General features: G+C 44.6%; 1 protein-coding gene across 1 annotated transcript in view; it reads right to left on the bottom strand.

Moving 5' to 3' along the window:
* Window positions 1–475: 475 nt before the first annotated feature.
* The window catches only part of LOC147701694 (T-cell-interacting, activating receptor on myeloid cells protein 1-like), a 125,265-nt gene continuing 112,565 nt past the window's right edge, over window positions 476–13,175 (bottom strand). Inside the window, exon 6 of the mRNA XM_086930328.1 lies at window positions 476–3,021. Within this exon, the coding sequence (XP_086786454.1) occupies window positions 2,891–3,021 (131 nt within the window). The 3' untranslated portion in view covers window positions 476–2,890. The remainder of the gene's footprint in view (window positions 3,022–13,175) is intronic.

Here is a 13,175-nt window from a genome sequence, read left to right as displayed (position 1 = left end):
TCTATCTATCTATCTATCTATCTATCTATCTATCTATCTATCTATCTATCTATCTATCTATCTATCTATCACCCTCACTCTATCTATCGCCTTCACTCTATCTGTCTATCTATCGATGCCCTCTCTCTTTCTATCTGTCTATCTACCTATTGCACTCACTCTATCTATCACCCTCACTCTATCTATCTATCGCCCTCACTCTATCTATCGCCCTCACTCTATCTATCTATTGCCCTCACTCTATCTATCGCCCTCCCTCTATCTATCTATCACACTCACTCTATCTATCGCACTCACTCTATCTAACTATCGCACTCACTCTATCTATCGCATCACTCAGCACCACCACAGCATCACTCAGGGGCACCACAACATCACTATGCGCTACCACAGCATCACTGAACGCCACAACATCACTTGTCGCCACCACAGCATCAATCTGTGCAACCATTCAACAACAACTGGCTCAAATATGTTTTCTCAATGTTTCAAGCTTTATTACAAATGTCACAAAAATATGTTAATATTTCACTTCTGTTCTTGGATTTTCGTCACAATAAAATACACTGAACATAATCTTCACAAAAGTTATTTACAAAAGTTTAAGCTATTGCCATTATAAATTAAAGTAACTTTTATTTAAGTATTACTTATTAAAAAAAATTAAAAGCCATTGTTATTTGTAATATCAATACATCTAAGTCACGGAAATACAACACATATTGCATTACAAATGTTATAGGTGTCACATTTGCGAAAGTTAAAAATATTGGCATTGTAAATGACAAAGCTATTAATTTCTCTATTTTCAAAACCAACACATAAATAAAAAATTTGTCATTTACAATACCAATAACTCAAACTTTCCTAATGCGAGACCTATTGCATTGCAAATGCTTGTTCTACTTGGTGTCGCTAATTTGCACCATGCGGGTCAGGGGATATGGTGCTGTCTTTTAGTCACACATTTGTCAAAGTACAGTCACCGCCGGAGTACCTGTATCTCTCACCCAGCCGGCAGCGGGTACTCCGGCGTTGACTGTACTCTTAAGATATCTCATTTGGAGTATAAAATTATCAATATAAGTGATAATAAAGCTGATAAATGTGACAGCAGCACATCTATCAGATAAAAATACCAAAGGCACACCCTTTGAGGGACCCAAAGTGATTTGGAAAAACTGGTAACAGCACCTACAGAGTAGATCCAGGATCCTACTATACCAAATGCACTCCAAAGACATGATATTAGCCGACTCTGAACCATATAATTGTCAAATAACAAAAACCCTATATGAAATATTGGAAGAGATTAGGAACTGTAAATCAACAGCAACATATCTCGTTATAGCCATTGCCTGACCAAAATGCAAAAGAAAGAGTGTCACAATCTGTCTTATGCCAGGTGCAGAACACCCACTCCTCTAACAGCACTCACATACTCGCTCCAAAACACAAAAAATGCATACCAAAAAAAACTTTGAAGTCAACAAAGTTAGTTTTCAGGAAGTCCATTAACTCCTCAAAGTGGTTCAAAGATTCAAAACCTCAAAATGGCCTTTGTTACAATCCTCAAAACATCATAACGTGACTGAACCACTCTACCAGGGGCGTAGGTTTGGGGGAGAGTTTTCGGGGGGACACACCCCAAATAAATACATTCTTTTCTTGGTAGCCTGCCTGTCTATTTGTCGTCATAAATATACATTTTCGAAGCAGTCTATACAGATTTATGAATGGTCAATGATAACATTACAACATCCATTGCAAGACCCGCAAGTGGCATTCCTATAAGTGCTTTAAAGAAAGAAGACACGCCAATTGTAACATTCAGCCAAACTAGATTCTCATTACTAGATTCACATTACTGGGTATTGTCTGTCTGATGTGACCTCTCGCAGTACACTGATGCTCAGATAGGCCATCGCAGAACAGGATGTCTTGTCTCATAATTCTCCACATTGCTACACGCAGTCTGGCTCTGAACATGAAGTCCGTCATTGAACAGGAGATCTCGCCTTAGTCTTTGTATTCCCATCTTATAAACCAAAGTGCCACCTTCTTAGATTAATTCGTTCATAAAAAGCACGAAACCCCAGTTTGCAGCAGGAATGCTTGCTCTTCAGCAGACAGTTGTGTCTTGTAGTAGGACGACCTTCTTTATTTCAGGAATGTGTGTCTGGTAAAAGTTCAACCTTGTAACAGGAAGAGCTGTCTTGTAGGATGTGGTTCTAGCTTGTAACTAGAAAATTTATAATAGAAAGTCCTCCATATCCGCTGGAAATGCTCGAAAATGATTGCAGTTAGTGCCTGTTTTGATGGAGTGTGTTAAAATATACTTATTAAAGAAAAAAAACTAACCAGGGTCGTGGAGGGAATTAAGACTAAAAGTAAAATGAATTTAAGGCAAATGTAGACTGAACAGAGATTAAACATCTCTAACAGACACATATTTTGATCAAAATGTGCTTCCAGTAATTTACATAACAACACAGTAGGAGCATACAAGGCTAACTCTTCTCATCCATTGGAGATGATCGCTCTTCAGTAAATGGCACGTTCTCACTCTTCTCTGAATACATCAGTTTACCAAGCGAAAAATAAATAATTTATTGTGAAATAAATTTACCAATGTTTACATGAATTACAGCAATCTTGGGTAAAGATATCTTTATGTCCTCTGGAAAAAAGTCACTAAATCGTGTATCAGCTGTCGTTTCCAAACGTTTGTCCCATGGTGCAAAGTGTACAGTGATGTCATACAATTTTTTGGATGAGACGAGGTGAAGATATCACTTACTACTACGTATTCCATTATTTTTGAGAGTGGGGTGGTTTGTTTCCATCAGAAAGTCTCAACTGTTGTACAACAGAACTTGTAGGTCTACGTTCATCCTCTCTCAACTCCTGTTTCAAAGCAAGCTTGAATGACGAAGATCAATGCCACCAGCAGGATGAGACCGGCCAGTCCAATACGTACTACATTTTCTGTGCTGATTGAGGTTTCCTCCGTTTCAGGGTCTTGGATAACAAAGGGGGAAAAACAAGAAGGATAAGTCAATGTTGATAGATCAAAATGTTATTAGCAGGAAGTAACACCTAATAAAGCAGTTGGTGAAAACCAGAGGTGAACCAAGCTAACGTGAAATCAGACCAGTGCTTTGAACAGCTTGGGAGGACTGAAACAGAGGGGGTCACGTGTCACGCATATATACAGAAAAGAGACAAATATGTCGCTCATTGGCTGCATGAATAGGTTACTTACCACTGGGAAAGGCAAGGATGATGGCAGCCCTTTCTTCTATAGCAACCATCGAGTATATGTCGGGTCCCTGTAAGAGCAAATCCAGCAAAAAATATCCTTCTAAAAAACTTAGACCCTGATTGAGAGTTTTGCTGAGTAGGACATTTGTTGCAATGGTGACAGGCTACCTCTCTGCCAACCTGTTGTTCTGCCCAACTTATTTAGAGGTGGGCGGGTGAACTGAAAGTATGTCAACGATGGAGCCTACTCTGGCTTTGTTGCTGACACACTCCTCCGACAGCCCAACACCGCACAGGGATGTCGCAAGTTACCTATCTGACCACCTGCCATATTTAGAGTGGGCAGTCAGAAGGCTATTTTTTTTTTTTGCTGTTGACCACCACCAAAGGACCAGCAAAAAAAATAATTGGGCATATTATCAAGGAACGGCGTTAAAATTATCGCCGCTTTAGCGGCAGGAAACTGCCGCTAAGGCGGTGATAATGGGCTTGATAATATGCCCTTGAGAAGTCCAATAGAAGCCCATGTTCTGGTATTAACATGGGCTTCTATTGGAATTCTCTACAGCATATTATGAAGCCCAATATCGCCGTTTTAGCAGCAGTTTCCTGCCGCTCAAGCGGCAATAATTTTAACGCTGTTCCTTGATAATATGCCCCAATGTCTTTCACACAATGGGAAGAACATCTCATGGTGTGGGGGCCCCTAGTTTCACATTTATAAATAACAAACTCTCACTTTGGGAGTTTGATTTTACAAAATGTAAAATGGTGTAAACGTTAAACAGAGGATCTTCATGTTTGTTAGAGCTGTCCGTCAAACTTTTACATCTTTGACAGAAACTGCCATAACGGCACTTCTTGCCAATGTTAAGAGATGTCTGACTGACCAGCTGACATCTCTAACTTTGGTGGTTGGCAAGCCATCAGAGCCATGGAGTATTTTTACCAAAGTCGAAATCATGTCGAAATCATGCCTGTGTAGACTCTAAAATGTAGAATGTGAAAAGCTCGACCTTTCATAAACATCTGCCTCAAAAGATTTAGACCGGTATTTAATTCATAAAATTCAAAGTCGCTTCCTACACATATTAGGGATGGGTTTGTTTACTATCATACCTCCAGCCCTTTCATATTTTGGGCCAATTGCTTGATATTTGGATATTGAATTCAGTGTGGGCTAAATATTTTGTTTTTTCTCAATCGATAGAATGGACCAGATTCAAAATATGTAAGTGTACACCAGAAGATCATTCCGATTTTTGAGGGAAGATTTACAAATGTTGTGATTTTCAAAGAATTCCAGGCTTACTTGTGAAAAGCTGAAACAGCTGCAGCTTTCCAAGAGCAACTGTAAAAAGTTACACATGCATAACTGTAAATAATGTGTAAACTACTCAAAATGTTCTATTGCTAACTTTGCTTTCTGTTTTTTTCTCCAGAAGCTCTTTTCGTACAACCTACACATTTTTGTGTATTCCCGGTCCATTAACACCCTTGAAGCATAGTTAATCCTGCCCTTCACAGAAGTATTGGCTAGATGTACTAAGAAAGTGTAGCAATTTGCAACCATTTTTTTGCGTCTGGTCTGGTAATTTGCAAACGGATCTATTTACTAATAAGTCAGTTCACAAATGACCAACTTCTTGTTAGTCGCAATTTGGCCTAACTAATGAATTAAGGAGGTAGGTTGCAAATTGAAACCCAGCAGCAAAGGCAGCCATCACAGGGATGGTGGCGTGCTGGGGTCGGCACACCTCCATATCTGTGAATGTTTTTAAATAATAGGAAACTGGATGAATTTAAAAGAAAAAAGGGTAGGTTTCATTTTTTAAGAATAGGCAGTGGCCTACGCGCTTAAACAATGTTTTGGTCAACATTCACAAAGGTCCCTTGGCGACCCCTTCCCATTTGCAAATGGTTTACCACCTCCACTGAGGAGGTGGTAAAAGATAAATGTTCTGTGAAAGGAATTCGGTCGCAAAACATTATTGCATACTACTACGATTTGGTACTTGGAAGGGGCACGCAAAACATGCCCCTCACAAATACCAATTCAGTTTGGGTCGCAAACCCAAATTGTGATTTGGTTACTTATTACCGAATCACAATTTGTACATCGTATATCTGGCCCCAAGTTTCCCAGTATTTTCAGCATCCGAATAGATCACAAACAGGTTTGTTAATACTACAACTTTCCAGAGCATTCCTGCCCCGGTATTTCCGCTACCTCAAATATCCTCCAGTGTAATAGTACACAGTGCTGGCGCTGTAATAGGTTGTTTAGGAAAACAATGGTTCTGATGTGGCCTAAAGGTCCATGTCGAAGTGACCCTTTGGGGGGCACTAAAGGTAGAGATTAAAAAATTAATTCTTAAATGAGAGCGGTAAGCAATATAAGCAGGGACATGTAGGTCAGTATATGACAGGCACTGTCATAGGGGCGAGTAAAATAATTTGTTTGTGTACATTTACCTTAAGTGAATAAAATCATGAATTGGCACTTGAAAGTCAAGCCATTTATATGTATTGATTGAACGTTGTCAATCCCCTATGTTTTAACATTACTGTATTGATTTAGGGTCTATCCCACTACATGGAGTCCACTACATCATGGGGCGTTATATCATCAACGCTACATCATTGTTTACAATGTTAAAACTAAGCAAAGCTATGAGTTAATTAATTTAAAAATTAAGATCATTCAGTCAAGTGATATTCTAAAAAAAGGGAGGCGTTGAGAGGGTTTCTTCCAAGATGATATAGCATGCCGGAATGTGGTGGGGGATATGTAGTGCCCGCGTTGTGGTGCCATTCCATATAATAACATACACCTATTTTAGAGGCATCTAAAGACATTAATATAACTCCTTATTGGACTGATTTAATACTGTATCACCAGGCCACTGGTAACAGACAGAGTCGAGTCCTCTGGGAATCTGGATGCTTTGGCGGAACTCTCATTTGGAGAACATTAGTAATTTCCACTAATTTTCAAACTGTGACGTGGCGGGCTAAATCAGAATCGTCCTCGAGTTTCTCCTCTTGGACGAAGACCTCTAATGTACAGGGCTGTGGCAGAGTCAGTCACATACCAAATATTTCCTTCTGTGTGGACTTTTTACTGCCTCTCCCTCAGTGGTGACTCTCTACTGAAGGCTATATTCAATGCTTGGGAGGGAGACACATTGAAGGTTATGGAGGTAAATTAGTGTAGATGGTAAAAAAAAATTATAAAGCAATGCCAGCATTGACATCTGAAGAAGTATCTATTTTAAGAGGGTGACTATGGTTTAAATGAACATGGCATTATCCAAACGCGGGTCACTTAAGACACTGCAGATAGTTGAAGATGTAACAAGCCCCTATAATGGAATCAAAGGTTAATACATCACAAGCCTTTGTAGTTTGTACATGGCACCAGAGCCCAGACAGGGCATTATTGGTCCATAATACAACCAACACCATTATGAATGTGTTTTTATTTAGGACGTGAAACGTCTTTTAAGGTTTCGAATTGGCTGAGCATCTGTAATATAAAGTCACTATGTCCATCTCTTGCAATATTGGAAATAAATCAAGAATAAGACATCATTTCTGTGGTTATGGATTGAGAAACCACTCATATAAGTACAATTCTAATGGCCATACAAGTAATATTAAAGAATATTAAGACGTATTACCCCCCCCCCCCCCACATTACCGTTCAATGAATGATAATATGAAACTCCCAACACTGATATTGTAGCCCCAACTTTTAAGTGGCGCTTTATGACATTCATTTAATCTTAGACTTTTGTTTTGGTGGTTAGAGTGCGGTTGTCTACTTCTGCTATTCATTTTAATTTATTAATGAGTGTTTCCCTTTACGAAACGTAACATTTTTTAATTATATGAATCCGCTTAAGTCAATCAAACTTTCTTATGCGTGTTATGGACAGCTAGAGAGATTGATGCTGGGATGCACAGTCCGAAACGGATTTTTTCTATTAGTATTTGCGATAAGCAAGATCAGCTGCAGTTAGATTTTATAAATCAGGTGTTATAACTGAATTGCTGTTTCTTAAGTTAATGTTCATTTTGCTGACATGACATGCTGCCCATTGACCCGAGTGCAATATTTTAGGTCAGTGTCATCTTGCATAAATCCCATTTCAATGGTTTCAGATATAGAAGAGTGTTTGGAGGAGATAATATCTCCGGGGAATTGTGAAACTGGACACGCACTGCGCTACAAACATTTACCACATTATTTTTAGACACTGTCTATGTGAGGTCCAGTGAGCACACAACTTTTGTGTGTGACGGTTTGCCACGGTATGATTCACGTAAGAAGCATCATTTGTGCTGAAATATGTGTATCATGCGTGGAGAAAAAAGTACCACATTTTGCCCACATGTAGGTGGTCATTAACTGTTTGCAAACATTCACCATTTTGTCAGCACTGAAGTGCCACACAGTCGCTGTGACTGCCACGTAAAGGCCAGGCATTACAACTGACCATCATCATGTCTACAACGTACGAGTTGAGGTCCGTGTTCTTGCTGGTAAATGTTATACTTGTTTCAAACATGCATCTTTTCATCCCCTTACCATCATCGTATGTTGCGATATTTATTACCAGGCAGATCTGTCTGAATTGATGTAGTAAGATGTGTGAGTCAGTGACTCGCCAGGAGTTCGATGTTATCAGTCAGCCCCTGGGTCTGAGTGACAGACACAGAATCCAGAGGAACTTCATGACATGGGACCCCGACAGGGCCTGGCATCAGCACAAGGAAGGAACCACGGGACAACCTCACCCCTAAGACCATTGTAATGACTGGAAATAACAAGCTTTGGCAAAGCCAATAGGTCTCGCCTTTGGGACTATTGGCTATGTCATTGTTTTGTGTTCATGCTGTACACCATGGGCATTGCCGACTTTATTCTTCATAGTTGGAACAGTGATAAATGCAAGCCTTCGAATATTCACGGGACCGCACAGGGTGTGGGTTCTATAAACAGAAGCCTGAATTTGCACTGACAAATAAAGGTGGGCTCAATTGCTTAACTCACATCTGTTTTCACCATAATTTCTACACTCGACCAAACCTTTTTCGGGGAAATGTTGGTCTCTCCAGGTGCATCAAATTGTAAAGAAAAGTAACGTAAAAGGTAACTGCTGTATACAACTATTCCAATTATACGTTACCCAGTAACCGGACTCCGCAAATAGGTGGTGGGTGAAGACTATAACAGAGCAACACACTTCTCTCTTGGTGAAGATGTGGGTGGAAAGTTTACCCTTTTGCCGCTTTCTCTTTCTTTTCCTTTTCCTAGAATTCTTATCCCACACTATTCTACTCAGACAACAACGTAATAAAACCAAAATGGACTGATAATAATACTTTTATGTGATCTGTTAAAATCATAAAAAGAGTGGAACATACCACCATGATGAAAACATCATAATTCAGATACAGAATAAAAATTGCAATAAAACATTTTAGTTGTCGTAACCATCACGTGATATGGTACCAAGGTACAACAGAGTATTGTAACGGCAATGTAAACTAGTCGATGCTTTCTTTTTAGGTCTCGCTTGAGACAGCGCATGCTGTCTCTGCGAGACATTTAGTAAGTGAGTTTTTAAAGTGCAACCTACATGGTTTTGCTGGCCTAAAGCTTGCGTGCCCGATGTCGTGCACGAGCACAGCAGCTGCTCACACTCCCTCCTTTATTGTCAGCTGTAATGAGGCTCCTCTGTTTGCACTCCGACCCTGCTGCTCACATTCCTCCTCCCTTTTCCTCCAGCCCTTCTCGTAACCTTTGCTTTCAATCACCCTTCCTTTCTCCCCGCCCTGTTTTCGTCATGTTAGAAGTTTGAGGTTTTAAATTGTTTTAATTTTACACACCTTCGTATAATTAAATTCAATGCGCTTTCTGTACAAAACGCGTGCGCTCTACGGGGGGCTTTTTGGAATTCATTTAAGCAAGCAAACCACCACTTTTTTTACAATTGTTTCTGCCTGGTTTTGAAGGTTCTTGCAGAACAAAACCTGTTCAACCTACGGGCGATTTTTGTAAAATTAGGCAAGATAACTGCAAGCTTGGTTGAATTACTTTTAAACAATGAATAAAATATGCTTTCTAAAAATGCCTCAAATGTACTAAAAGTCTGTCATGAGGTAAGCACTCGTGCCGTAGAGGATGCTGGTGCGTCGAGAGAAAGACGCCTAGACCCATCACTTTCTGTAAATTGGGCAGACAGTTGCTAGCACAGCCGACTTAAACTCAATTTCACAGTTCTCCATGACATTTCTGACGAACCAAATGTAGCGTGACTAAACTACATAACCTGTGTATCAAAACCATTCAACCAGTATGATAGTGTAACACAAAACTAAGTTTACGTCATAAAAACGTGGTATGGGCCTACTTGCAATCCTGCCTTTCAAACCAGTGGAACATAGATCTAGATCCTTTATGCTGGCTGTTGGACCCGGCCTCGTGGCGTGGTCCTCGCTGATCTCCGCAGCCCCAGATCTACGGGTGGAACTGATTCCCGTCCACCCAGAACTGTACATGACCCTCCTACACTGGACCTGAGACGATCCCCAGACCGCGTGCCTGCACCCATGCACGTAACCATCGGACTCCATGATTGGCCACCCCGGCCGGCCGGCCGCCTTCTTTCCTTTCGGCAGCCCTGGCCTCTCCTGGCTGCCGCTAAGCCTGCGCATCCGGCGCGCCCAGATCCACCCGGGGGGTGAACGACTCACCAAGTACCCGAAACCAAGACTTCCATCACACCTCCGGCCCCCTTCCGAGGAACTGGTTTCCCTCAAACCCCTTAACTATCCCTGGGGGCTGGTTTCGATGGCACCTTGGGCCTCCTAGTGAGCTGGCTCCAGGCCCTGATGGGCGTCTGGGATTCCCTGGACACATGGTCTAAAGCATCAAAGAACCAACCGCCCAGACGATCAGGCGCCTGGCCCTCGGACCTCCGGCCTCCTGCCTATGAGGGTCCGGACATCAAAGAGCTCGACGACTATAAGACAGCCTGCCTTCCACCTAATCGGCAGTTGTATCTTGGACAAGAAAGCCCTGCTGATCTAATCGCGGCTGACTTCGAGGAGAACAGACTCTGACCCACTGAGCCCTGCTGACGCCGTCGCGGCTCACCCTAGAACCTACAAACCATCGGGGCCCTGCTGACGCTGTCGCGGCTCCCTCTTGAAGCACAAGACCTGAACATCGGAGCCCTGCTGACGCTGTCGCGGCTCCATCTACTTACGAGTACGACGGAGTACTCCTGCCCAAGCCCTGCTGACCTCGTCGCGGCTTGACGAACTCTCTGGTCCGGCTGGACCATCGACGCTACCCTCACAAACAGCTTGAACCAGCAGTGAGGAGGACAGCAAGTCCCATCGCCAGCCCCCGTACCCCCCAGTTCGAGGATTGAGAACTGTGCGCCGGGTACGTGGCGTGCCAGCTGGCCTCCTAAGACTGTCCCGCTTCCCCGACCCCTCGTTACGAGACTTTCGCGATCCCCCGATCGCTGTGTATTGCTCCTTACTTTAATCTTGATAAAGTCTTTCTTGATAAAAAATCACGGTGTGGTGTCAGCTCATAAGTGTGGTGTGTCGACAGTGTGTATGATCAGTCCTCCCCGGTGGGGACTCCCCCCTCGATAAGACTCGGCAGTAATTGTGGGAGAGGAGGTTCCAGGGGGTTAGGAGAATCGAATCTACTTGACCCCTGGGGTCACCGCCTTCCAACATTGGAGGCAGCGACGCGATACGAACCTACGTCTAAAGATCGTACCACTGACACACTACCTGAGCCTACACGCAGCAAACACACAAGAAAAGAGCGACAATGACGACTACAGAATCTGGTGTAAAGACAACCTTCGACAAGGACCTCCTGGAAGATTACACACATAGAGAGCTGAAGCAGTTCTGCAAAGAACTGAGTATCCCGAGTACCGGACTAAGTACTAAGGAAGATTCCCAGAAAGCGCTGACCGCCTGGGTAGAGTCCGGAGCATCTCTTCCCCCGATCGAAGACGAGGGAGGGAGGCCACAGACTGAACCCGGTACACCGACCGGTGAGAGAATCCAGCAACCGACCCGGAGCCCAGCAACCGGGAGAGAGCGGTCATCGGAGGAGATGGCCGAGCGAGAACGTGACTGAAGCCATGAACTCGAACTAGCATGCCTCAAATTAGAGGGTGAACTCAAACTCGCAGAAAAAAAATTGGCGGTGGAGCAATTGCGGCTCCAGGGAGAGCTAGAGGAGAAGAAGCTCCAGAGGGAGCATGAAGGACGGAAACTTCAGCTCAAGCACGAGCGCAGCCTCAAGGAAATCGAATTGAAAGCCAGAAAAGAAGCAGCCAGATCACCGGGCCTTGGGGAGCAGGTGGTCCCCAAAGAAACGAAGGTGCATATCCCCAAGGATGTTATAAAGGAATTCTACAAAGGAGACGACATCCAGCAATGGTTCAAGGCATACGAGGTGGCCATGTCCGCTCACCGGGTCCCGGAGAAAGACTGGGGGGCCGACCTGTGGAGCCGTTTCCTCAGCGAGGGGAGAGATACCCTGCTGGACCTACCAACGGCACACATGAACGCCTACCCACACATGAAAGACGCTCTTTTATTCCGCTACGGCCTAACACCAGAAATGTATCGCCAGTGGTTTAGGGAGTGCAAGAAGATCCCTGGCACCACATGGGTGGACTATGTGAACTACTACACCCGGGCCCTAGATGGGTGGATCAAGGGCAGCAATGTGACCACCTTCGAGGGCCTAGTCGACCTAGTGGCTTACGAACACCTGTCCGCAAATTGCTTTGTGGAACTCAGACAGCATCTCCTGGACAGCAAGCTCGCCAACCCACGGAAACTGGCTGTGGAAGCCGATCGATGGGTGGCCACCTGAGTCCAGAAGGCGCCCGGGGGAGACCCCCCACGGAACGACCAAGAATCTTTCCGCCAGCGAGGTGGGGGAGGTCGGGGCAAGCAGCAAAATTCCCAGTCAGGGCCTCAGCGTAGTCCCCCCAGAAACCAGACCCCGCGCTCTCCTCCCGCGACGAGAGCCGCCCCGAGTGCAGGACCCCCGGGGCTCCGCCCCAGCTCCACATGCTTCAAGTGTCAGCAACCCGGGCACTATGCCGGTGACCCCCGATGTCCCCTGACCCCGAAACCCACTCCCACTGGGCCCTCCTCTAGACAGATATCCTCAGTAGCCTTAGAAGAGGAAGAGATAGAAGAACAGGGGGAGTGGGAACCCGCAGCCATGGTCCTAGCCTCCCTGGGGAATAGTGAGATGATCCCCGGAGATTATCTGCCCGACAACACCGAAAAGTACCGCCAGACAGTGAAGGTTAATGGGCGCAGCATAGGAGCCCTTCGGGATACAGGAGCCAGCATCACGTCTGTTAGGTACACGCTAGTTCCTGAGTCCATGATCATCCCCCACACCTCCTGTCGGGTGATAGCAGCCGATAACTCTGTCCGCACCTGCAGGATAGCCCAGGTCCCGTTCGAGTGGGAGGGGTCTCGGGCGATCTGCGGGTTGCAGTCCGCATGGACATGCCTGTAGACTGCCTCCTGGGGAATGACCTAGAGAGTTCCCCGTGGAAAGAGGTAGAGAGAAGGACCCACTTAGCCATGTTAGGACTGCCCCAATGGGCCTGGGTGAGCACCCGGGCCATGACCGCCAGATTGCCCAACCCCGAGAACGAAGAGCCTGAGTTCCCCAGTTCAGCCCCTGATGTACCCGAGGGCGGCGAGCACCCTACGGTCCTCGACCAGCCCTCCCTCGAAGAGAACACATCCGACGAAGGTCCCTCGGACCAGCTGTTGAACCAGTCCCGACCCTAGCAGATCTCCCCGAGTTGGCCCAGTGGCGCCAAGAGGGA

Source organism: Lissotriton vulgaris, chromosome 7 (assembly GCF_964263255.1).
Source record: "Lissotriton vulgaris chromosome 7, aLisVul1.2, whole genome shotgun sequence".
Taxonomy (NCBI): Eukaryota; Metazoa; Chordata; class Amphibia; order Caudata; family Salamandridae; genus Lissotriton; species Lissotriton vulgaris.
Note: the sequence above shows the minus strand (reverse complement) of the source record. Positions and strands in the feature narration are given on the sequence as shown.